General features: G+C 39.9%; 1 protein-coding gene across 1 annotated transcript in view; it reads left to right on the forward strand.

Moving 5' to 3' along the window:
• NRXN3 (neurexin 3) overlaps positions 1 to 24868 on the forward strand; it is a 1003017-nt gene that overhangs the window by 326370 nt on the left and 651779 nt on the right. Inside the window, exon 7 of the mRNA XM_021401765.1 lies at positions 19564 to 19767. Coding sequence (XP_021257440.1) covers positions 19564 to 19767 — 204 coding nt within the window. The remainder of the gene's footprint in view (positions 1 to 19563; positions 19768 to 24868) is intronic.

A 24868-nucleotide genomic window follows, 5' to 3' on the forward strand; every position in this document is an offset into this window, starting at 1 on the left:
ATGATTTAATCTGCACCAATGGAAGGACTTCCTTCCTCAAGGAAGGGGAATTATCTAAGGAAGTTTATAGGAGCTATGGAATGTTAAGTTAAACTAAAAAAGGAAAGTGCTGAATGACATAGACCACATCCTGTTAATAAGCTTTATTTGTTTTTTGTTGTTGTTTGTTTGTTTGTTTTACTTTGCTATCAGAGAAACCCCAGGGTAGGGATGGAAATCATCAGTTAAACGCTGGAAATAAAAGTAGCTAAAACAGCACAGTGTGACCAGGCTGCTATATTCCTTAATGTAATGTGCTTTGTAGGAGGGAAGGGAAGGGAAGGTGGGAAGCGGAGTGAGAGCTTGTATAGATCTTTGAAATGTATGCCTCTGAATAATGAAAACCTGCAAATGTCTTCCAACTTCAAAAGATCTCTTTCTTTCTAAATCCTGCTAATAACTTGACATGTTTTCCCAATTAGTGAAAAAGTGAATAAATATATAAAACATGCATGACACTGACTCCCAAAATATATATTTTTTGATTCTTAATGTAATTACTTATTATAATAACTCATTCAGAATTAGGAATGGTGGAATATTTTATTGTGTAAAAATAAAAACTTTTAAAATAATTCAGTTTCTTTGCAACCTCTTAGTAAAGAATTGTGGAAATCTAGACTTAGGCAAAGTAGAAACAGTAATAAGTGACATGTTGTGCTATCAGATCAGTAAAGGAAGCTATTAGGAAAGGTGTTGTCAAATGCAGAGCGGGAAAAAGCTGTTGCCAGAAAAACTCAAATCCCAATTAGAAGAGATATACACAGAGTGGTATGAGAAACATGGTGAAGTACAGCATATGTCCAAAGTCTGTTGGTAAACTGCTGGTAAAGGAGAGCTTACTGTAAGCCTGTGTATGAGCAGAAGCATGGTCAGCACTGTTCACTAACTGTTCACCTTTATGGCAAGCAGATGACAGAGGCCTTTCTGACTTCCAGGCTGTCCTCCCAGAGATTGCTCTTCAGCAGAATAATAAGACAGGGCAGCACTAAGTGCCGTAGTCTGCTATTTAGTTCACTTGCATTGCAGTCATGTTGTCACGTGCTTTGTATAATCTTATGCAAAACATTCAGGTTCTGATATATAAAAGCAAGAAATCTTGTCAAAGATTAGGGTTACTCTGTGTAGAGTTTAGGGGATCCAGCTCTTGAAATAAAATCCCAAATCATAAGAGGCATGCTGCACCTGATTCTTTGCACCCAGACGCAGCTTTGCTCTCACTGCAGCACAGAATTTGATGCCCACATGGATATGAAATTTACATTCTGAAACCTACTTCGAGATTTAGATGCCAAATATGTGGTTATACAGCTGCAGCATGTTGATGAGGCACTTTGCTAGTTGCTGTGCTATTACATCCCCTTCTTTCCATTAAACTGAAATGATGTACTTTGGTGCCAGACAGTAAATTGCTTGCAATTCAGTGCCTTGATCTGTCCACTTGGCTAATTGCTAACAAGATATCCTCTGCTCTGTCCAAGATTTTTGCAAGTGACTATACACCTATATTCCCATATTGTTTTTACTGGCAACCTTGTATGTGTGGGGGATGTGCTAGTGCCATGTTTGAAAGGTGTTAAATTTTGGTACCTTCTCAGACTGGTATTTTTTTTTCTTAAAAAATATATAAATATTTTAATTAGATTGGTTTTGTTCTGTTGAACTGTGTCAGGTTTGAGTGAGAAAAGCAGTATAATTTCCTCTTCCAGATGCGGGTGGAATCAGGGAAGTGTGACAGTCCTGCAGCAGTCCCTGCTGGTTTTGGTGCATTTGTTGGAGCACAGCTGTGCCCAGCAGCTGGTCTGGAATCGGGGAACCAGGAAATTTGCACAGCTAGCAGATATAAATAGAGAATCTGTAACTATGAAAGATGCTTAACTCTGCAGTAAATAAGTCCTAGTCCAAATAAAGAGCTAATTGAAATCTTAAAAAACTACCTTACGCCTCAGTTCTTTCCCTTTTGATTCACTTTCTATCTGTAGAATTTGAAAGAGAAACAGGTGTTGTATGTGTAGAGTCTCACCATCCATGTTTCAAGTGATGTCAAGAACTGCCCTTTTTCTTGTACAGATTTAGATTTTTTTTATGCTTTTGAATTATTTTCCTATTCACAAGGGAACTATTGACTGCTACATTATTTTGATTTCAGCTTGATATTCTGATAAGTCTATGAAGAGTAGAATGAGGAGGGGGCAGGTAGCTCATGGAGCATCCTGAAAAAGGTAACAGTGGCATGGTGTTGGTGGTACAGTAGTTCAGAGCACTGGGCTACATCCCTACACTGCCATGGCTTTGCAGTGTGACACTGGATGAACTGGCTTCTGTTTCTGTCTCATTTTCTTCTGTGAAAGAAAGCTCGTTCAAAAAGCACTCCTGAGGGCATGTAAATGCTTTCATATTGTGCAGGAGGCATCATATAATGAGAATTGTGGACAAGGAGCTCATGCCATTAGGAGACCACCCCTTTTTCCTGTTTGTCACAGAGTATTTCAGATGCTTATTTTAAAAAACAGGTTGTTCTCTGCAGTGGGGTCTTACACCTTTCCACATGCAAATTAGGAAAATATTCCCTGGAATCACCATCCGCTGATGCAGCACTGGGGCAGGTGTGGGTAGGACTCAGCTCAGAGCGCAGCGCTGGGAGCTGATGGGGCACAGAAACCCTACAGGAGGACATCTAGGATTTGCTTGTTTTCTCTGCTTTCAGTTTGACCCCATAGAACACACTGCTGTCCTTATTCCCTTGTAAAGAGACAGAGCGAATACTCCTCAGCAGTCTCAGCAGAAGCAAGGAGCCAGTCGCAGCCTCCTCTGCCATCTAATGGCCTCAGGCAGCGCTCGCTGCCTCAGGGTCTGGGGGAGTGCAGAAGGCCCCGTGCCTCATGGCCTTCTCACCCCATACCCGCTGCTCACTTGACTTGCTGAGTTCCTCCGGGCACACTCAGGGGGGAAAAGATTTGCAAACTTCTTAACTTCAAAGGGATGTGGTAGATATGCTGAAGTGTATTGCTTCCTCAATACACACAACCTTTCCGCCCTTCTGTACCCTGCAGCTCCTCCACAAATGCTGAGGAGGATGCCTGCAGCAGGGCTTGCTGCACCAGGCAAATACTGTGTTGCAGCTCTCAGAAACATGACTGATCCTGGTGTAGGAGCCTGTGGATCACGTTATATTGAAAAATTGAGAGAAGCGGCTTTTTCCTTGTACAAGGGAGGCTGCATGTCTGCTCCTGCAGGTGGTGAGCTAACATGCCTTTTCTCCAGATGTATGGGAATGATGGCTCGTATTAAGCTACAGATTTGTTCTTCTCTGGAATGACTGTGTTAGGTTAAGATGATAGCATGCTGGTGAGATTTGTATGAAGGAAGCTTTCTTTTCTGTATGTATCCTAGATGCCCATCTTCAATCACATCAGTCTGACAGTTTCACTGACCCTATGTTCACATTTAAAAGGGGAGTAAATTGAGCTGTGTTTGATGACAGCGTAGAGCTAGGCTCTGATACCTGTCAGAAGTGGATTCCAAATGCATCTATGCCTGACTCAACTGTGTTTTAATTTTTAATTTCAATTTCCTTTTAATATATTGGTTTTAGTTTTATAATTTTTTTAAAGCAAGGACCTGAAAATATTTTGTTAAAGAGAGGTAAATGATATTCTTTCCTACTTTCAGGTCAAATAAAGGAAAATCATAAAGTGAATTGCTGAATAGGCGCTGAGAGTCCTGATCTGTGCGTGTCTGTTTTATATTCCCACAGCATTAGTAGAGGCTCAGTGTGAACATAATAGAAGTCCTGATAAACATTGCTTCAGCAAAGTGGAGAGTGATTTGGAATTTTTACCACCAGATTGTGAAGCAAAGGATAAGTGGCTGAAAGAAAAGTTCTTTGGTTGTGGAATGAATTAAATGTCCAGAAAATCAATATCAGTGGGGTAGTTTAGCTGGTTTAGCTCAAAGGCATTTCTCTTCTTTTCCAGTCCTAGTAATTTTCATCGCAAGACAATTATCAGTCCTCAAAAATCCAAGACTGAGCTTGAGCTTTATTGTATTCTTCCTTGTGTGGTCTCTTATCTGCGATATAAAACTGAGACTCACTTCTGGCAGTTTAAGAAAATAATAACAACCTTGATGAACATGTATTTTGTCACTTAAAACATATACTTTTGCTTTACTGGCAGATGGTGCTGTAGAAAGCTGTTGAAGAAGAAAATTGTCAATCCACATTCAAGACATTGGTCAAAGCAGAATTAGTGTCCTTTTGTACTAAGCCTGCTTCAAAGCTACAGTTTCACCATTAGTTGGCAGTTTCACTTATTCTTGTATTCTGTCACTGTGTGTTTCACTGCCAGTCTCTGAGAAATTGCGTTTTTTCCTTCCAAACTTGAGGAAGTCTTAACTCTCTCTGGCTTCCATACCATAGGCACCTCCATGAAGTGCAGTGGCATAATGCTGAGTGATAACGTGTAGAGAAAACTGTGCACATTCCCAAGTTCCCAATGGAGGGAAATCTGTTGGTAGTTCTTCTTTCTTGGTTTGAGTAAGTTGTCTAGCTGAAATCCCTTCTCCTTACTGCAGTCTTATTGCAGAATGTTTTGTGAGTTTAGAGCTTAGAGTTGAGAGACGGCTTTTTCATCAGCATCAGTTTTAGAGTACTCCTGTTGCATCCAAGATGCTAAATATTGAACAAGATCTAAAGGCTGTTCATCTCAAGGTACAGTATCTCCAAAATTAAGCCACGTAATGGAAAAGGTTTACATTATGTAGGATTTGTATGAATTTTTACCTTCTGCAAAGATTTCATTTTGCCTGGTTACTGGTACTGTTGATCAAACCCCACAGCTGTCACATTCTTAGTGCTCAGAGCTCCTCTTTCAATTTGTGAAAAGTGAGAGCTTTGCTCCTCTTCATTTTGGTATGTTTTCCTGTTTTGTTTTTCCTTTCATGAAGATGGTATTTAGTCTAGCTGACACCAGAGAGGTGTAAATGTTGTGCTAAGAGAAAGATATATGCTCTGGAAGGCCAAGTGGCTGCAAGTGTAACCATACTATTCCCAGGAGAAAGGGTGTAATGTGATTAGTTGTGACTCTTGTTGCTTTAATATCATGCAGAGTGTTTTTCCTACATTATAAAATTGATGTAATGGCAAAGTCAGCCCCTTAGTTCCTACTGAGATAATGATACAGTGTGTTTGGCAGCACTATGCATATTCTATTTTGTTGTTTTCCAAAGTTGGTTGGAAATCGGAAGAAGAGATTTAAAAAATATCACGAGGTTTCATTGCCAGTTTACAGGTGGGAATTTTCTGACATGCTGGTTTTTGTCTTGTGCAAGTAGCTGACCAGTTTTGCTGTTCTTTGTGTAGGCTTTCTGCACAGCAATGAGAAAAAGAAAAAATATATAAGATGGGGAAAATAAAAATTCTTTATTTTGTAGCCATAAACAGTAGGAGGGTGAAATCTGACAGGTGAAGTACATGTACTTAATTTCAAACTGAAGTACAGGTGCAGAAACAGTAGAGGTGTTGACTGCAGAAAGCCCACAAAATGGGGTTAGATATCACTAGAACAGCAAACTGTTGAAAAAGTGAAGGAGGGAAAATAAAGTTGCTTGCTGCAAGATGACTTTTTGCCTTCAGATGTTGTAATTACTTTTTTCCCCCAGTTTTCATTGGTAATGATTAATGGCTTTTATCACTCTAGAGAAATAACATTTAAAGCAGTAGAAAATGTCAGAATCTCTCCCCCCTCCCCCCCTTTTTTTAGCCTTGTATAATGAGAGAAGAGAAAAATTTTCATCTCTGAAGTAAACACAATTTACTGGTAGGGCCAGTTCTCATCAGGCTGTCTCGGAAAAACCTCATGATGGATTTGCAACAGCCTTTATGCAAGGTTAATCTGATAGCCACGCTCCCATCTGCTCTTGCCATGCTTTGTTAAATTGTGTTGGTCTCTGTTTTAATAATCTCACTTTCTCTGATACCTCTTTAGAGGTTTGGTGAAGTAATACACATAAAAGCCTTTAAGTTTCCAGAACTACCTTTGCATGTCTGTCCATCTCCTAAACTTACCTTGGCTTCCATCTTTGATTGTTCTCTTTGTTTGGATTCATTCTTTTCTCCCTTGTTACAGAGTTAACTCTTACTAGGTGCCTACTTCATACCAACAAGAACTAATTGCTACAAGAGAATTGTGCATCTAATTACCTTTGTGGGTAGTTTCCAGTGAATAGACAGTGATTAGCCATCCTGATTTTACCTGTGATCCCACTCAGCTAAATGGGAGGGTTTTTGCAATGTGCTCTCTGAGTTCCATATTTCCTTCATTTAAGAGTCTTGGGGACATTTTACATGAATGCAAATTGTTCTTTCCATTAAACACAGTGGTAAGTGTATCTCCCTTGGGATAAGGATATTGATTGTATTGTCCTTAATGCTCTTCTGTACAGTCAATAATGCTGGTGGCATGGGGAAACCAATTCTTCCTTGCTATTGGTCTGTGTGACTTTTAGGTTTAGGACATCAAAAGTTTGTGCAAGAATCTACGGAACCTGAAAACACTGGCAAAATGAAGCTTTTTATTATCTGCCAAGCCATTGCTAAGTTATTTTCTAAGAAGTTAATTCTGCAGGTAAGCTGCATAGCATTTAGTGAAGAAGCTGTTTTGAAAGCGGTGTCATGCAGGAGGCTCAGACACTGATAAGCAGATGCTGAATTTTTGATTTGAGTCAAATTACAGGTCTGTGACAACCCTTTTCCCTGACAGGCTGCATTTAATCTGGCATAATTTGATGTAATGGATCAGAAATATTGTAACAAAACACATCACATCTGGTTAGCTGCTTGCAATCTGGAGAGTGTACCTTTGGACGAATTACAGTGGACAGAAGTGCTTTAGATAGAATAAATAGAAGTAATTCAGCATCAAAATTCTCATGAACTATGAAAAACTAAGTTAAAGAGAAGATGTGTGCTCATTCGCAAAGCTTGTCTATAAGGGAATGAGAATGTTTGATATGGGGGGTGATTTTTGACTGGTTTGCAGTTGCTGTTAGGAGCAGGAAAAGTCCAAGTATTTCAGCAAAAGTCAAAGATACTGTAGATGGTGATTTGAGAATCTTCTGGGAACAACTGTATTGCATAATTCCCTAGTTTGGGTACATTTCAGCCTAAGATACCTGGTGATTTCAAGATTTGGTCTGATTTTGAGTCAGAATAGCATCATCCCTCAGGAACTATCTCAGTAAGTCTACTAATAGTAACAGCTAAAGTAGTTCCATCTTTACTTAACTGGCATCAGGCTAGTGTTTTTGAAGCATGACATTCTTCATTGTATTCTGACAGTTGCCCTGAACTTTGAAGTGAGTGAAATGGGCAGCACAATAGCGAATATGAAGGGCTCAGGATCACAGCTACTGTTGTAATTTATACATCAAAAGTTCTTTTGACTTGAAGATCTCAAAGAATTTTCAGACACTCACTGAACCTTCACAGCTTCCCCAAGAAGTAGGATTTATCATCTTTTACAATCATTGCAGGCTCTAGGAGCTCAGGCAAGAAGAAGAACTCCCTTCTTCATACATTTAAATCTCTGAGTTCTGGATGGAGGGCTTGGGCTGGCTGCTATTCTATGTAAACTCATCCATTGAATGCTAGTCTATGCACTTCAAAGATCCTGCACCACAGCCCTAGGCATTTTGAGATAGACTTGTAAACAGTTGAATAAATGCATGAATTTGCATAATTATAGCCAGTGTTTTGGACTATGGATTGCTAACTCTGTCCTTACCAAGAAATACTGATTTTATAAGAGAGCAAACTGCATTTGATTGTGTTTGCAGTCAGAGAGGGATATCTCATGGACATTCTTCTAACTGTCCAAACAAGGAAATTCTGGGTAAACTGAGTTACCATTAGTATGGAAGCACCATGCATGTGTATGTCAATTCTCTTTTTTTTGTTCCCTTTTAAAATTTAAAATATTTTATTATGTAAACATATTTGTTTACAGGTACCAGAGGCATACAGTGGAATTCAGTCTGCAGGACGATCACATTTTCAAAAGGCAGTGCCTATTATTTACTTGAAAGTAGGACTTAATTTCTTTCATCTGCTAGTGAAATTTACACGCTTGAACATGCATCTCTTACTTAGGCCTTCATCATCTTGGCAATATCAACTGCTATCCCATGCCAACTGCTAGTTTCTGCTTCTATTTTCCTCTTTATCATGGTTACAATAATTGGCCAGTAGTTGTAATTAGCTGGGTGAGCAGCCCTGGCCATTGCATCTCTGCTGATGACTTCATTAGGAATAGGAATGGATGGAGCCTGTGGGACCCCTGTAAATTAGTGTCATCATTTCTGCACTGTCTGTGCTGCACCATTGCTCTCAGGCATCCCCTCTAGACTGGTGGCTTTGCAAACGTTTTTAGGGAAAGCAGCAGCTCTGTAATAGATAAGAAGACTCTGAAAGGACCTTTCTACAGGTTTTACTATTATAAATGATATTTATATTCTATTTTAAGTTTGGAAGATGTAGTCTGAATTCCCATATTAAATGTTACCCTCCTAATTGCTACCTGCTCTGTTGTATTGAGCTTCCTCCAAAGATGACCTACTTGCCAGCCCTTTTGAGTGTTGTGATGTTCCCCTTTCTATGAAGCTGTTGGCCTTACATTAGTTTTAAGTAGTTACTCTGATCATCTGCCTGTGTATATTCAGCGTGGCTGTCTTTGAACTCTCACTTCTAGCGCCTCTCAAATTTGAGATTTTGTAGGTTGAAGAATTGTTATGTTTTCAAAAACACTGTGGTTTGTGTTTTTTGTGGACAAGTTTAGTCTATGGTTTGTAGACCCATGTTTTCCCTCTGCTTAGTTTCCTATTAAAGCACCCCTTCAAGGGCTTGCCAAAGTTCAGGGTTCAGTGGCTGTCAGATGAGAAAAAGGAAGAAAAAGAAAATTGAATCTTGTTTGGTCTATGCAGTGCACCTTCCTTAAGGCAACAGCCAAAGGCAAAAATATGATTTTCAAAAAACACAACTGAGAGGAGGCTAGCCGTTCTTTTACATGAAGTAACAAATCTAGTTAATACCATTGCTTTTCTTTCCAAAGATGATAGGATAATGATAACTGTCTTTCTAGTAGCTTTCCCAGATCTATGGATTTTATAGCAGAACCTGTACCTCCTGGAAATTTGGGGGAATAAGCTGAGTACTGAGAGACACCCTTAAAATCCTCATAGGGAAAATTAAGCCTTTTAGGTTTCACCTGAGATTCAGGAGCCAGTGTGAGATGTTGGCAGTTTGTTCAATGAGAGCATACCAGCTTGTGGGTGAAAAGGACAGAAAGCACAGAAGAGGTGGATTATGTTAGTCTGTCATAGTATGCTTCTGACTGTAATTCTGATGAGACAATTCAGCAGGGGTAAATATTTATCCAAGGACACAGAGTGCCTGCAGGAGAGCAAAGTTTTGAATCTCCTGTTTCTTTGAATCTTCTGTTTCTCCAGTCATGACAACATGCTGTAAGCAACATTGCCTTGAATATTATAACACGTGGGACCAAATCTTTTCCAGCTCAGGGATCAGTAGCAATTTGCAGGTGTAGTGTGATGTCTCTGAAATGTTTCAGTGTCTGGTAAAATCAGTGCATTGTGGCACTTGTCATAGGATAATCCTAGTTGAAAGGGATCTCTGGAAGTCTACTGCAATTGCCTGTTTGAAGTGGGGCCAGCCTCAAGAGTCGAATAGGTTGTTCAAGTCTCCAGCTGAGTTTGGAAAATTTCCAGGGGTGGAGTTTCCACAGCCTTTCCTTGTATTTGACCACCTTCAATGTGTAATTTATTCCTTATAATTTTCTGTAATTCCCCTTACTACAAATCATCTTCTGCCTTTTTCTTACACTGCACACTCTGAGATGAGGCAAGCTCCATGTTCACTATAATCCCCTTTTCTTGGTGAACATACTGAAAAGACAGTGATCACATGCTTCATGAAGCTTGACAGTACTGTGAAAGAAGACTTGGAGCTGTTGGAACTAAAAAGAAGTCACATCATTTTTTAAGCCTTGTCACTCATATAATGTGAACTCTCAGACCCTCATTCTAGCAGCAGATTTCCCTACACTTTCCCAATTCCACTCCTAGTCTTTGAGGAACAACCCTTCTGTTCTAAACCCTCTTGCTAGAGATTTTTTCCCAAACAGTTGCATGCAGCTTTGTAAATGTTAGAGTGACATTTGGAGTAAGCTTGAAGAGCCCATGTACTTCTCCTTGGTTCCCCTGCGTCTCTGCCAATCTTTAGTATGGCAGTACAGCCTCACTCTTCACCTCCCAGGGCTAGCAGTAACATTTACAAGCTACAGTCTCTGTCTGCAAATATTTCCACTATGCTGCTCAGTGTTGTTTCAGCTCCTCCCCAGCCCAGATTTTATGTTTGCAGCCTGAAGAAGGGAGAGGTGAAGTTTATCAGATAACATTTACCATTCGTTATGAATTAAGGTTGTTTGTTTGTTTGTTTACTATTAACTCACTACCTGACAATACCTCACCCCCATAGTTAGCTTAACCTCATCTGTGTGTGATGATGGCAGGAGGAGAGGAAGCACATAAAAAGCCTGGTGCTCCTGGAAATTGGTACAGCCTTCTCTATATGGTAGTCACAAGTTTGCATCAGGAACTGAAAGGCTGGTTCATTACAGAAGTTACATAAAAGTGAGAACCCAGAGAGCCAAGCCTTGTGAGGTCTAGTAGTGGAGGGGATTTTATAATCTTGTATCTTCATATGTCTTCTGTGGATCAGTTTAAAATTTAGAATGTCTTTGTTGAACTTTCTGTTGTAGATGGTCAAATACCTGATATGATTTTCCTTTGTAATGATGGGAGTTTCACAGGTTTACCTAGATTCTTGACATTTCATCCACTTTGAGCTAAAGGTTATCGGGACTACTTTACTCAATTTGGGTATTACACAACCTCGTTTTAGTACTGAGTTAGAAAAGCAAGTGGTTCATTTTGGATTCATGTAAAAAATTTGGGGTAGTTTGGAAAAAAAAAAAGAGAATTTCTTCTGTTGCAGTCATTTAAGTGTCTTAACTTTATGAATTAAGCAAGTTTTTTTTCTCCAAGGAGAGACTATTACAGTGCTTGTGCTGAACCCTGCACCTTGATACACCTTGGGGCTGTTAATTTGACTATTCTACCTTTTCTACTTCCAGTTTATTGATATGTAGGCAGTAATTTTTCCCGCAGTAATTTGATATTTCTGCTTGTGTTTGAAAAAAACATCTTACAAAACAGTTAGGAAATAATATACTGGAACAGGGAGGAGACAGTGGTATTGCAAAGGAAATAGTAAATAGGATATTTATTCTGTTCTGACATTCAAGGTAAATAAATAGGTGTGGTTTGTACTTCAGATGTTCTTCAGGAACTTCTTATTTTATGTTATCCCTCCAGCATTTCTAGGCTATTTTCAGATGTGTTTGTTGAAAATCATGAAATATTTTAAATAATGCTGTACACAAAATTTTGCAAGGTTTTGAAAAGAAACATTTGATGAAAAATATTCATCCAGATGTCATCTGTTCTATGAAAACATTTGCTAGCAATTTTTGTCTGTAGCTGTGGCCTTATAAGTGACAATTATTATTACTGCTCCACCAGTATTCTTGCATCCCTGAAAATGTGATGAATGCCTTGAAGCTTGCTCCATTATCTCTCTCGTTTGCTGCTCATTTGGAAATGTTTTGTACACACTGTACTGATAAGGGTGTCTTATGTAATTATTCTACTTTTAGCGCTCATTTGGTCTTAACTGACATGCACTATTCAAATTTGGAGCTTTTGAATTTAAGTCAGTAATATACAAATCAGAGATACACTAGAGCTGAGAAACAGAAGAGGCAACTTTTAGAAAATAAAAGCTGAAAGTTGCTGAATGAATGGGATTTACTTATTCTAGAAGAGTTGGGAGCAGTGGAATGCAGAGCTTCAGTATACGAAGGTCCTTCTGTAAAGTGGATGGAGACCTACTTTACAGTAGATAGGGAAGTAGTCCAGGGAAATAAGTAATCATCTTTATTTGAAGCAAAGAAAAATTGGGATTAATGTTGCAAAAATACTTTGATCTGTGAGGTAGTTATGCACCAGAAAAAACAGTCCAGGTTCCTTACAATTCTGATGTTGTGTCTCTAACAACTGTTTCATCTTCATGAATTTTCAGTGCATAATAGCTAATGCAGATGCTATTGACGTCTTGGCAGGCTGAAATCTTTAAAGCAGAATGGGTTTGTTCTTGCTAGTGCAATAAACCTACAGTTGGTGATTAGTGGTACTATTTGCAGTGAATTTTGCTAGACTTATAAAACTCTATCTTAAATCTAATGGTTCCCTTTAGGTGAATATTTTGTTTTGTTTTCTGTCACTATCCTTACAAATGCTGGTGAATTGCATTTACATCCCTTCTAGTTATTCTTTCCTACTTGACAGGGTAGATGGGGTGAGATCTGTGGCACTTCAGTGGGAGAAGTCCAAGAAAAATCCAGATTGCTGGAAGAAGTGTTGTCATGCATATAGCAGACACGGGCTTCCTTTCTGAGCTTGGGGAGGAAAAGGATTAAAGCACCACTGGCTCCACACTGCCAGAGCCCTGAGCGCACCCGTGGGTTCTGCCTGCCCCTGATGCCTCTGCTACTCTGCCTTGGCACCGTTTCAGTCCCTCAGAGCTCCCCACACCCTGCACAGGCTCAAGACCAAATGTTGGCCTCGGAGCCATCAGCCCCTGCCTCGGGTTGGCCACAGCAGGGCCAGACTTCAGCTTCCTGCCACTCTGCCCCTGTGGCCATGGGCTCGGTCAGCTGTGCTCATGTTCTGGCCCTCTCACTTTGGCCCTGCCCAGTGATCACTGTACCTGACCCTTTGCCTGACTAGCTGATAGACCTCCCAGACTGACCTCAGACCTCCCGTATTGCTATGATGCTGCCTGTATTACACCTGGCCACCATCTACAGGCCTGTCGGGCCTCGCATGGCTCCTGGCTGTCAGGGAGAAACCCTGCTCTTGCCACTGTGTGACATCCCAAGTCATAACTGCCTGTGAGTATTTAAAATTCCCATTACCTTTTTAAGAGCGTTAACTCTTGGTTCATAGTAAGATTGCAGCCTAAATGATTATATTCTTGCTCTCAAAACTTCCATTGTTTACACTTAGGCAAAAGTCTGTGGTTTTTTTCATAACCTTGGATGCAGTAAGGCTATGTACTTTAAAGAAGCTCCTGCACTCTATTTTTGAGGAAACAAACCTTGCAGCTGTGGGATCAAGCCTTGCTTTCTGTATATGTTGGTGATTGTTTTGGATGATGGTAATTTATTGTGGTTTTTGCTGAATGGGAATGTCAACATAATATCCTTAAAGTTTGTAAGGTACAACTTAAAACGTTTCTCTCGACACTGAACTAAGTCAGAACTGTTCCTGTTCTTTGTGCAGAGTTTGAGCAGTTGAGTTAGGCCCCCAATATCTCTGTACCTCCCTGTATTTTCAGTGAGTGTATGGGGACACTTCTGGAAGTCTTTTTTTCCATCTGATGAAGCAGCTGGGACCTGCTAGAGGTTAAGAGAAAAGTTTATGGGCAGATCTTGGCTAGCTATTTCTTTGGCTTCATCCTCTCCTGTTGGAGATGAGTGATTGTGATTTGCTGTTACTGAGTCCTGCTGTTTGACCTACCAACTTGCAAAAGCTATGGCTTCCTTGTGGATGTCCAGCAGGCACTCACTCAGCAGTGTGGTGGGGCAGCCATCCAGCAAACCTGCTCATGGACACCCCACTCTATATGCTGGCACCAAAAAACTCTGACTGAATGCTATGCTGCTTTTACAACTGGGTGTAAGTCCAGTCTTGAGGGTAATTCAAGCACAGCTGTGAGTAAGGCATGTAGGTAGAACCATTCTCTCTTTGTGCTCCTGGTTCTGCAGTGCTAGGAGTAAGAGCAGGTAAAATATGCATCTACTGTGAAATACAGCAGAAATTAAGTCAGTGTACAAAAGATTTATAAGGAGATGTTTTCAGTTGCTCATTTTTTATAGCTCACTTACATTTCAAAATCCGAGTGACACAAACTTTGGTGTAGCTTAGTCCAAATTATGCCAGGGGTGGACATGTGTCCCCCAGGTGATTCAAGAATGTACATCCTCAGTCCAAGGGCTTGGCTGACATCTGTTGTGGAAACTTGTCCGTATGGAATCTACTTAGACAGCAATGAGAATTGTTTTCTTTCTTTAAGCCTTCTTTTCTTCTTTTTTTTTTCTGAAGTGTGGGTTTGTTGTTGTTTGTTTGTTTTGCTGTTGTTGTTTTTAAGTATTATGTTGGTTTTCAAATAATCGAGGCTGTTTTTATTTGTGGCCACGTATCTCCTAGCAGACATACAGAAAAACTGATGTTTGCATGGGAATGGAAGGTGGTGTGCTGCATACTCACAGGAAAGTTTTTTTCTGGTTTGTGGGTAGAAAGCTCTGGCACTCTTTCTTAAGGTCATGATCTTGAAGGATATTTGAATTTTTGCAGGTAGTTAGAAACGTGTAGTCTGTATTTCCTGTTGTTTTGAACTAGCATGCCTCTTCTTTTCCATTCTTGGTCCTTGCTCTTATGCCTCTCCAACTGCTAATGCTTTTCTCTGGAAGCCCTGCTCAGTGTGAATGGGGAGTGATGGCTGATTCTCTCAAATGTAACTGTATGAGGAATGCATAGTGTGTTCTGATTCACTGTTGTTAGTGACTTCAGCTGAACTTTTCATGAAGAGGAGATATTTTTTTCCTTATTCTTTCACAATCATCTTTCTGGAGACTTCAAGAAGGAAGAAAGCTACGCTGTAGTCTGGGAGACAGGGGAGAAAACACAGGGAAGAACAAGACATGACAGGAAAGCTGAAAAGGATGGAAAGTGGAAAAGAATGGAGATGAATACTGGAGAAAGGTTAGAAACCAAGAGAAAAAGCATGAAGAAATCTTGAATATTTTTCTGTCTCTGTCTTGCAGGAATATGCCTGTTGCCACCTCCCTAGGATGTTTATGCAGAGCTTTGTGGGGAAGCAGCAGTAAATTGCTCCTTTGGATGCTAAGTGCAGAATTAAAGCTGGCAGGGTCTCAGAGCACAAGACTGGGAAGCTAATTGCTCCTAATAACATATTGATTTTCACAGATCTCTGGCATTATGTCCAGGCAGTTTTGAGCTAGCACCTGGTTCCTTCCTCTTTCCATCTCCAAGCTAATGGCAATGAAGCTTCTGACTTTGAGATCACTGATAAATGCAGCTCTAGATCTTTTTGTCTATACTGCAGGTCTCTGCAACATGGGTGAAATCTGTTGTGCTACACACTGCTCCAAATATAATAGCTACCCTGAAAGCAGACAGGTGGAAGGAATATGCCTGTATTTTAACTTGAATAACTATGTTGCTGCTGCTTGTATTTATGGTGCTGTACAAAGGTATTACAGTCCCATTGTTCAGTTGGCTGAAGACAATCAAGCGGATGCCTGTTTTCAGGCAAAAGTTGCCAGCACAGGAGACTGAGGTCACCTTGTTGTTGCCAGGTTACATTCAATCATCAGTGATTTTCTGTATGTGTTGCTTAGCGATAATGTGCCATCCTTGAGTTTTGGGGACTGCTGTCAGGACAAGGAGATATGATTTATTTCTGTGACTGCTACTAAGCAATATTCCCCTCTGAAGGACTATTCTTACAGTTAGAGGGAAAGCTCTGCTTGCAAGGAGGTGTGCTGAAAATGCTTCCAGGTACTTCAAATGGTGAAGACTTATAAGGTGAGAATGAAATTTCTTACATTTAAAAGATGGCAAGTGCTTAGGTAGTCTGAACTGGGAGAGGCTCAGGTCAGCACAGGGCACACACAAGGGCAGAAACTCGTCTTCTCATGTGGTTGTGTAGAGGCTGTTTCAACTATTTCAGGCTATTTGATTTTATCTGCTTAGTTGTTGCAAGGTTTCAGTGCTATATTTGTAGCAGATTGGCCAGAGAAGAGACGTTAAGTTTAAGTAGTAATACCTGATTTAGGCTACTATTGAATATCAACTGAAGCAGTGTCTTGATTTTTAAATTAATTTTGGTTATCTCTTCCAATTGGAAGTTTACCTTCAGTTTTCCTCCTGTCTGGTTTGTCTCTATTAGTTCTAAATTGACATGGCTGTTAGTATGGTGACTGGAACTATACTGAGAACCCTTGGGTCCTCTTTTCATTCTCTACACAGAATTCTGTGGGCAGAGCTTAGGGAAAGATACCAGGAAGAACAAGCAAGGAGTTCAGGAGGTGGGAAGGAGAGATCTTGCTCAATATGAGATTTTTTTTGCCTCCTACATTACCGTTTTCCCTCGGGGCTTCTCCTGCTTTATCTCACTGTATAACTCATTCCAAGTAGAAGCTATGCTTATAGAATTTGAATCCGGGGTTAATTTAGGCATCAGTTTTTTTTTTGTTTTTTTTTTTCCCCTGACATTTTGGAGTTCAGATTTTAATTCAGAAATTCTATTCAAAACATTAGTTTCTAGATTTTTGTGCCATCTTCAGCAATTCTGAGTGTTCTTCAGATTATTCTTACACAAATATAATAATAACAGTGCACATTTCTTGTCTGGGGACAGTAATTTTCTGTCAATGGGATCAGTGGAGCTGAAGGACACAAATTATTTTAGAAGGGAAGAGACTCATTATTACCACTCTTTTGATTTGTTGTCTTACAATGTCTGCAGAAAAAAATAAAATGCACATTTCCAAAGAACCCAAGGCATGGCTCTGCCAACAAGTAAGCAGCAGAGCTGAGGTGCTTGTGTCAGGGACTCCCACTTGTGGTCCTGATACTCTCCAACCCCTTTCCCACAGCTATTCAGGTGCTAGGGCACACAACCTTTTCATGCAAGGCACATCTGAGCTGAAAGCGTCAAAAGAGCCATTTCATGCTTGACTGCGTTTTCTAATACAATCCACACAGAGAGGAGAGAGAGCAAGGGAGGTTTGTGTGTACATACGCTTTGCCTTTGAGTATATGTATAATATACAGTACATTTGGTTCCAGCTTGCAGCTGTGGGTGGCAAGAAAGAGTTGCAGAAATGAGGGGGAAGAGAATTGCACTTTGAAACGTAAGAAACTGTTCCCCCACCTTGAAAAAAAAAATCTTACTTTCCCTCTCTGTTTCTTGGCCGAGCAAAGATGTGAGTCCCCTGGACAACACTGACAGCTGGTACTCAGAAGGTGTACGTGTGGCTGAGGGGGTGTTGCATGTAGAGAACTTTGCGCGTACAGACCATGACAGTGTGTGGGGAGTGCAGCTCAGAAAACTGGTGAATAAAGATGTTGTTCACAGCCATCTTATTTTAATGGTGCTCACAGAGATGTTTTCTTAATGGATTTGTGCGTCCCATGACCAGAGGATGTGCACGTGGTCAATTAGTACGACAAGTTGCTGCACCAGCCCAACCACAGTGATCCCCGTCAAATGTTTTGTAACCATACACATTGTTTACCACTTCTTTTGCGTATTTATTACCGCACTGCATGTATATTTCTAGCCACTGTGGATCCTTTCCAGCTTGGACTTAGGGTTGTTCTTCATTTTCCTGTCCAGCTCTCCTACTCTGGCATCAAACACTTATTCCTTGAGAGGACTATAAGAATTGGCTCTTAATAAGCTTACAATTTCCCTCTAGGAGTTCCAGTCACATCAGTGTGAGGGGGTCAGCTGATAATGTGAAAAATGAAGTCTGAGAACATCTATATTCCAAATATGTGTTGTTTCAATTGATACTGTGTTTTCTTTCCTTGTGTGGGTTGGGAGGCTGCTGAGAATCTCGGTAGGAGTGCTTTACAGAGTGATCCTTTCATGTGTGTAGAGAGTTTAAATCAGTCTTTTTTTCTACCTCTGGGCTTTTTATACATAGTTCTGTTGTAAAAGTCCTACATGGAGTAATCTACATATCTGCCTTTGGTAGGAGTTGGCTCTGGGGAAAGGGGGTGCTCTGATTCATACATTAATGTATTTATGCAGATTTGTAAATTTTGCTGGTAGAAGTGCTTTAGAGCATATTCACAGGCTGAAACAATGATTGCCATGCCATACTGGTTGTTGCAGTTCTTTCGCAAGGGTTTAACTCTACCCCTTCAAAGAAGAATGTCAGTTTCCACAGGCGAAACCCTGAACAAATAGAGAGCGTTAAGTTCTGGAACTCCTTTCCCACTAAACTCTCAGTTTTCTTGGACATCTTTGGAGAGGACAGAAAAATTTCTTTCCTTTTTTTTTCCCCCCCATACTCCTGTCTTTTGTTCTGCTTCCATCTCCTGCCGTTTCCAGTGTTTGAATGATGTGTAAACTTGGTGTGGATTTTCATTTGTTCCTTTCATCATTTGCATTGCACTGCTACCAGTTGTGTGAGCAGAGCTCCAGAAGCAAAAATTGTTAGTAAGGAGGGGGAAAAGCCCCCACAAACCTGATGTGGGAAAAACTGTTAGGAAACCTGTTTCATACTCACAGATGTCTGCCGGATTACAACATATCTCTGAAAAAAGATCAAATGATTACAAGTAGAATGGATATATTAACTCAATTTTAAATAGCATTTCCTATGACCAACATTTTGTTATTCTTGGGTAATGTGTACCTCTACAAGCTCTTCTTAGTCTAACTTAAACTTTGGAAATGTATTTTCACTTTCCTGCTTTAGATGTTGTGTGTTCATGTTCATTCTGCTACTTCTAATTATGTTTTTTTTTTCGCTTCTCTAAAATAAATTCTCTCCTTTGAAGAATTTTATTCTCTATATACGTCCTACATTAATGATAATTCATATTTAATGGCTAGGCTTGCTTAGTTTGATAAATGAAATTCTACCTCGAGAAACAATTGAACAAATACAGGCCATAGTTCTCTCTTACTTGTCTGATCTGCCTATTTAGGCCATGAACACCTTTCTAGATGCTACTATTGTACAAGGTTTGCATTTAAGATTGATTGTTGAGGGACTGTGTTGCCACAAACTATAATTGTGTACGGTTTCTGTTTTTCTTTAAAGTCATAACTATGGAATGAAATTCCTCACTGAATAAGCAATAAGTCTTAAGAGCACCAGAAATAGAAAATCTGAATTTTCCAAGGCAAGACTAAATGCCCTAGGAGAAGTGTTTGAACTAGTCACTCCAGCTAGTGCTAGGGTAGGCTGGACTAATGGAGAAGATCACATTTTTTGGAAGATGTGAAAAATGGAAGCTCTCCTAGCTCATTATCACAAAAGGGCCCAGAGCTAACACACTTATCTTTACTTTTCCTGTTCATGCTTTTTATGTAGAGTTTCCGGATGCAGTTGAACAGTAGCTCTGTTCTACCCTAGAGTGATGTACTGTTCTGGAGTGAGTGGCAAGTGTCTGTAAACACAGTGCTCTGTAATACATGTCAAGTTTCCTCAGGTGTGGAGATCATGTGGAAGTGTAAGTTATTTTCATTTTTTTTTGAAATTTTTTACTGATTCCTTACAGAGGCCTCTATCTTGAGCTATGATGGCAGCATGTACATGAAGATCATCATGCCTATGGTCATGCATACTGAAGCAGAAGATGTATCCTTCCGTTTCATGTCCCAGCGTGCCTATGGGCTGTTGATGGCAACCACCTCACGAGATTCTGCTGACACTCTGCGCCTGGAGCTGGATGGAGGCCGTGTCAAACTTATGGTCAACTTAGGTATTGTATAAAAACCTCCCACTGCCTTCACTCTTAGTTTGGGCTTGTGGTTAGTGGTTTTTTAAATTATTTTGTTTAATTTCTGTTGGTTTGATTGGATTGGATTGATCTCTAAATTAGCTGCTGAGACCTTCATAATTATATTCTATTGTGGAGATAAACTCTTGTATTGCTGCATGGAGATTTGCTCTTAGTTCTTTGTTATGAACAGTGTTGGTTTTAAAGTCTAAGTTTTTAAGTTTCCTTTCTTGGTCTGGGACTGGTGAGCTCTGTGTGAGACATGCTGCTTGGTCCATCTTTTGATCAGTTACATCCCTCATTCATTCAGCATCACTCAAAACAGTCAAAGCCAAATGTGAGAATTAAGCAAAATGGATATGGTGGCAAGCAGAAGTCTTGTGAATCCCAAACCTTTTACAGAATTTGACAATATTTGCTACAACTTGATATTAAATATTCTATTTTGCTAAATTGCTAATTATTTCTATTTCATATTTAGTATATTTTTCAGCCTTTAGGGCTTTTAATATCTAGAAAAAAAACCTGCATCTTTTCATTGTGTCTCTTAAAATAAAGGCAGCAGTAATAAAAGTGCATCCCCCATCTCAAAGGGTTGTGTTCTGTCTCCTTAGTGTTACACTTTCACAGAAAATAATAAAAGACCATTAGAAACAAGTTCATAAGTAACAACAGCGAAAAATTTTGAGGGGGAATGAATGAGCTATTTGATTATCCTGTATCCATTTTCTTGCCAGTCTCTAAGTGTAGTACTGAATGACAAATAGCCTTCTTTTTAAAGAACATAAGCACAGGAGGTGAAGTTTTCTTTCGTTTACACTGATGCAACTTGTTGCTTCATGTGAATCCAGCGATATAAGAAGAGACTTTGAGTCAAAAAGGCAGAACTAACGTGATAATGGGAAATGTTAAGCCTCTTCTAAAATCTAAGGTACTTGATATTAAGATGTGCATGGTCTGCAAAAGCTTCTGTCAGCTTTCAAAATTCCAAACCCCACAGGAGTAAGCTTTGAGATTATTTTGAGCTAACAACATCAGCATCGTGAAAGTTCCGCTATGTTGATATCAGGAGCAAACTGTGTAGTGAGTTTGCAGAGTGCAGCAGTGTTTTTTACCCATACCTGTAGTCACGTCTCTTCTTTTTCAACTCCTACCCTAGGTAGATATTGTAAATTTATCAAGGTCTTTCTGTGCCATGGACGAGCTTGAGTGGTGATTTTAAGGTTTCTTATCCTCACCTGAGAAATACGTTGTCCAGTAAGTGGACAGCTTGTTTTAAAAGCTTACTTTTTTTTTTTGCTTTAAATCTCTTACAAGGTTGTAGCATCAGCTTTTGAGTTAGGAGAGTAAAGAAGAGAAGATGCATTTAAGCAAGTTCATATTTATTAATAATAGTCTCTGTCCAAAGGAGTATAGAAACTCTTGTATTATAACAACAACAACAACAACAAAACAGAAAAGGAAAAAAAAAGCTATTTGTTCTGGTTCCTGTTTGGAATATGTATGCTCTTCTTAGTTCAATTGGAAAAGTTTAAATCGCCAATGAGCGTCGAGCTAGCATAGGAATAGTTGCTATACTTGGCAGGTAGCAGGTAGAGGAAGCAGGTCAGCTTCAGCTATGATAGTAGCTTCTCAAACAGAAGCAGACCTCTGATCTCTCACTGTTTCAACTTCTTACTGTAAGAATGCTGAACTCAATTCTTTTGAGTTGTTCTCCAAAGAAGCGCTGCAAATCTAAAGTATTTTCTTTTAGTCAGGACTTTCCTGCTTTCAAAACAGCAAGGTTACCTTGCTGTTGGAGAAAGAGAGTTTGAGGAGGAATGACCTTAACAGAGCCACTTAAATTCTGTTGTTTACTGGAAGTCACACCTAACTCTTTAAGGAGACTGATTATAGCCAAAATGTCACAAAGAAGAATGACGTCTTCATCATTTGACCCTGCCAAAATCCTCTTACGGGTGAGAAGTGTAATGAACACCCTCTGAAGACCTGAGCATGCTTGGTGCTGACTAGCTGCATGTCACCATCCCCCTAAGCGTCTAACCGATGACAGATGTGTGTAAACAAAGACTGTTTTGAGTGGTGAGTTATATAATCGTGCTTTTCTTATAAGTCATTTAAAACTGTTTCTAAGAGTTGTCTCTTTGATCTATTCCATTTGATTACTTGTTATCATTTGTGTGGTTATTTAGGTATTTCCCGTGTTGTTTTTTTTCTTTCTTTCTTTTTTTTTTTAATTATTATTTTTTAACTCTTATATGTATTTCAGTTGTAAAGCTTTCCCATACCCCATCAGCCATAGTAAATCAAAAGATGGTATTCAACCCTTCAAAGGCCTGAAGCCTGCGGCCCGCACAGCAAACAGCCCTGAGAACAGACTGTACAGAGCAGCCTGCAGGGGCTGGCATATCCCACCACCTCCTCAGCACACAGCATTGTCCAGCTTCAGCTGGGGGATACATCGTACAGCAGGCATGGGTGGGCATGGGGGTTTGCTGTAGAAGGTAGGAGGCATAAGAGCAGTGGTGAATAATTCTCCAAGAAAGAGAGGTGAGGAAGTTGTTTCAGACCTTTCCCATGTCAGTCCCTGAGGCACTCCAGTCTGCATGTTGACAGCAAGTTTCACAGTAATTTGAGTGTTTGTTGTGTGAGGAATAGAATTCCAAATGTGATGCAGATCTCACTTCTGTTGATAAGGATTCTGAAGAAATGAGTGTACAGTGAAAGGAGAGAGAGAGAGAAAGAGAGAAAGAGAGAGAGAGAGAGAGGTGAAGCAAATAATGGCCTTGAACATGCTTGGGAATCATTTCTGATGCTGAGATTTGCATAAAGGGAAAGAAATGGCTGGTCCAGTTGAGAGATGCACCTTCACTTTTTTTCCTCCCATCAGTGAATGGAAAGATTATAGTTTCACTAACTTTTATTAAAGAATATTTCAGTTTTGTTTCTTCTTGGCTAGACTCAGCTTCAGGGCATTGATGACTAGAATGAATTCTGCCTACAAACTGTTAATCTGAGTCAGTTCTCCTGCAAAGAAGTGTGACCATCCCTATCTCCTACCTTTTCTCCTTAGGGTTTTCAAAGACATATTTGTCTTTGCAATATTTACAGGTTTTTTATAATTCCTATATAAAAACAGAACATACACATTTTCTGATTTTTAAACATACGTGAACTTCTACACCAAATTTCCTTTTGTGCAGATCATGCATGCAGATGTGCAAATGTATACCTAGACACACTTTTTAATATAATCAGTACATACAGTGACTTTTGATATATTTTTATTGTAACAGGTATGAAAAAAATATCAATATTAACAGGTGGGTGCACAGTCTGAGTAGTAAGAGAGGCAAAGAGCTGTATTGTAGCATGGGGGAAGAGTGCACAAGGCCTCATCTGACTTCCCCACAGGGGATAACCTAGAGTGAGTGGAAATTGTAAGGCCCTTATTATCTTTGTTGTTCTAGTCTTACTTTGAAGTGCCCTTCCATAACCATATGTGGATGCTCTTCAAAAGGAGCAAACACTTTGTCCTCCCACAGCAGAGGTGATGGTTTCGCGGAAGAAAACAGGCTGGGGCCTCTGCAATTACAGATAATGTAAATATCACCATTCTGTGGCACAAAGGTAAAGAGCAGTGATAAGAAACACAGACATAATTCCCGGAGACTTCATTAGTCTGCTAGTAATGCTATTCAAACAGTGAATCCTTAACTTTAGTTAGCTGGAGTGAAGCTATTTAACCTTTTTGCAAGGAGAGGGTCTTTGTCCCAATTTCCTTGTGATGTGCTCTAGAAAACCTTGTGTCCAGGCACTAAGGAAGCAGCATCTGATTTGCACTAGGAATAACAATGACAGAAAGTAACTGTACAAGTTCTTTTCAGGTCATCCTGCTCCCTATGTAATTACAGAAATGAAATTGCTTTATGACTGTCCTCCAAACATCTCATTCTATGGCAGAAGTGGCTGGTTACTGGATTAACAGCTGTTTAGGCACACTCATGTTTGAAGTCCAAAGCAAAGGAAAACTTTTTTTAAGTCAGGAATACAACTATAAACACAAACCTAAACAAAGTAAATCACATCAGTAGAAGCTGATAACAGTGCTGAGAGCCTTAGATGATAATTATCCAAAGTCTTATTGCACTGCTGTGAGCTCTCAAGCAGTCCTCTTAATTGTTCCTGAATTCTGCAGCTGCTGCTGTTTTGAGTACAAGGAACCAGCTAAGCATGAGCCCTGCACCTTACTGTCAGGGAAGGCATCCTCAGCTTTGGGTTTTGTAGTGTTGTACTAGTTTAGAGGAAGCTAAGTATTTTCTTCATTTCTAAAAACTGATGTAAGAGGGAGAAAAAAGTTTCATGTTTTAATGATTGTAACTTTGTTGTTGCTTTTGGGCAAGATCAGGATTAAGGAAATAAAAAATATTGTTACTGTTCTTTCAGTGTAGCACCTTTGGCTTTTAAAGCCTCTCTTTTCAGTGACTGACTTGAGATTCATTTTAGTTCATTTTTTTCCAGAGCTTCTGGGCAACTGCAGCTTCCATAGCAATAGTATGAGATTTTAATGTCTTTCTCTGCAATGCACTTTCAATTCTTGAAGGCCTGTTAACCAGATGGCTCCCTAGATATTCTAGTTTCTTCTCTTATGGCAATTGCCATGGTATTGGAATACAGCACCTTGACTAACTTTCATTTGTAAAATGGAAAAGGAGGCATTGGATCTTGGAGTGCATCTACTTGGTGTAAGAAAGTGCTCTGTAGAGATAGGCAGTGTGCTGGAGTGAGAGTCTTTGTGGCAGAGTGCGTCAGTGTTAGCTCAAGTGCAGGATTGTGTGGCAGTGCTGATGTAGTACCACAGGCAGATGTAGGAGCTTAGCTGCCAAGCAAGATCCCTGCTGAACTAGCTGGACCAAGTCTGGTTCAGGAATTGATTCTTCTGGAGTAAGCTTGGGTGTTTCTTCCTGGCACATCATTTTGTGGCATTGCAGAGTCTGGAGATCAGACAGTACCACGATAGTTGTCAGGGCCACCCCTTCGGTGGTCTGGTCTCATTATCCTTTGAAATACAAATCTACCAGTC

This window comes from Numida meleagris, chromosome 6 (genome assembly GCF_002078875.1).
Source record: "Numida meleagris isolate 19003 breed g44 Domestic line chromosome 6, NumMel1.0, whole genome shotgun sequence".
Taxonomy (NCBI): Eukaryota; Metazoa; Chordata; class Aves; order Galliformes; family Numididae; genus Numida; species Numida meleagris.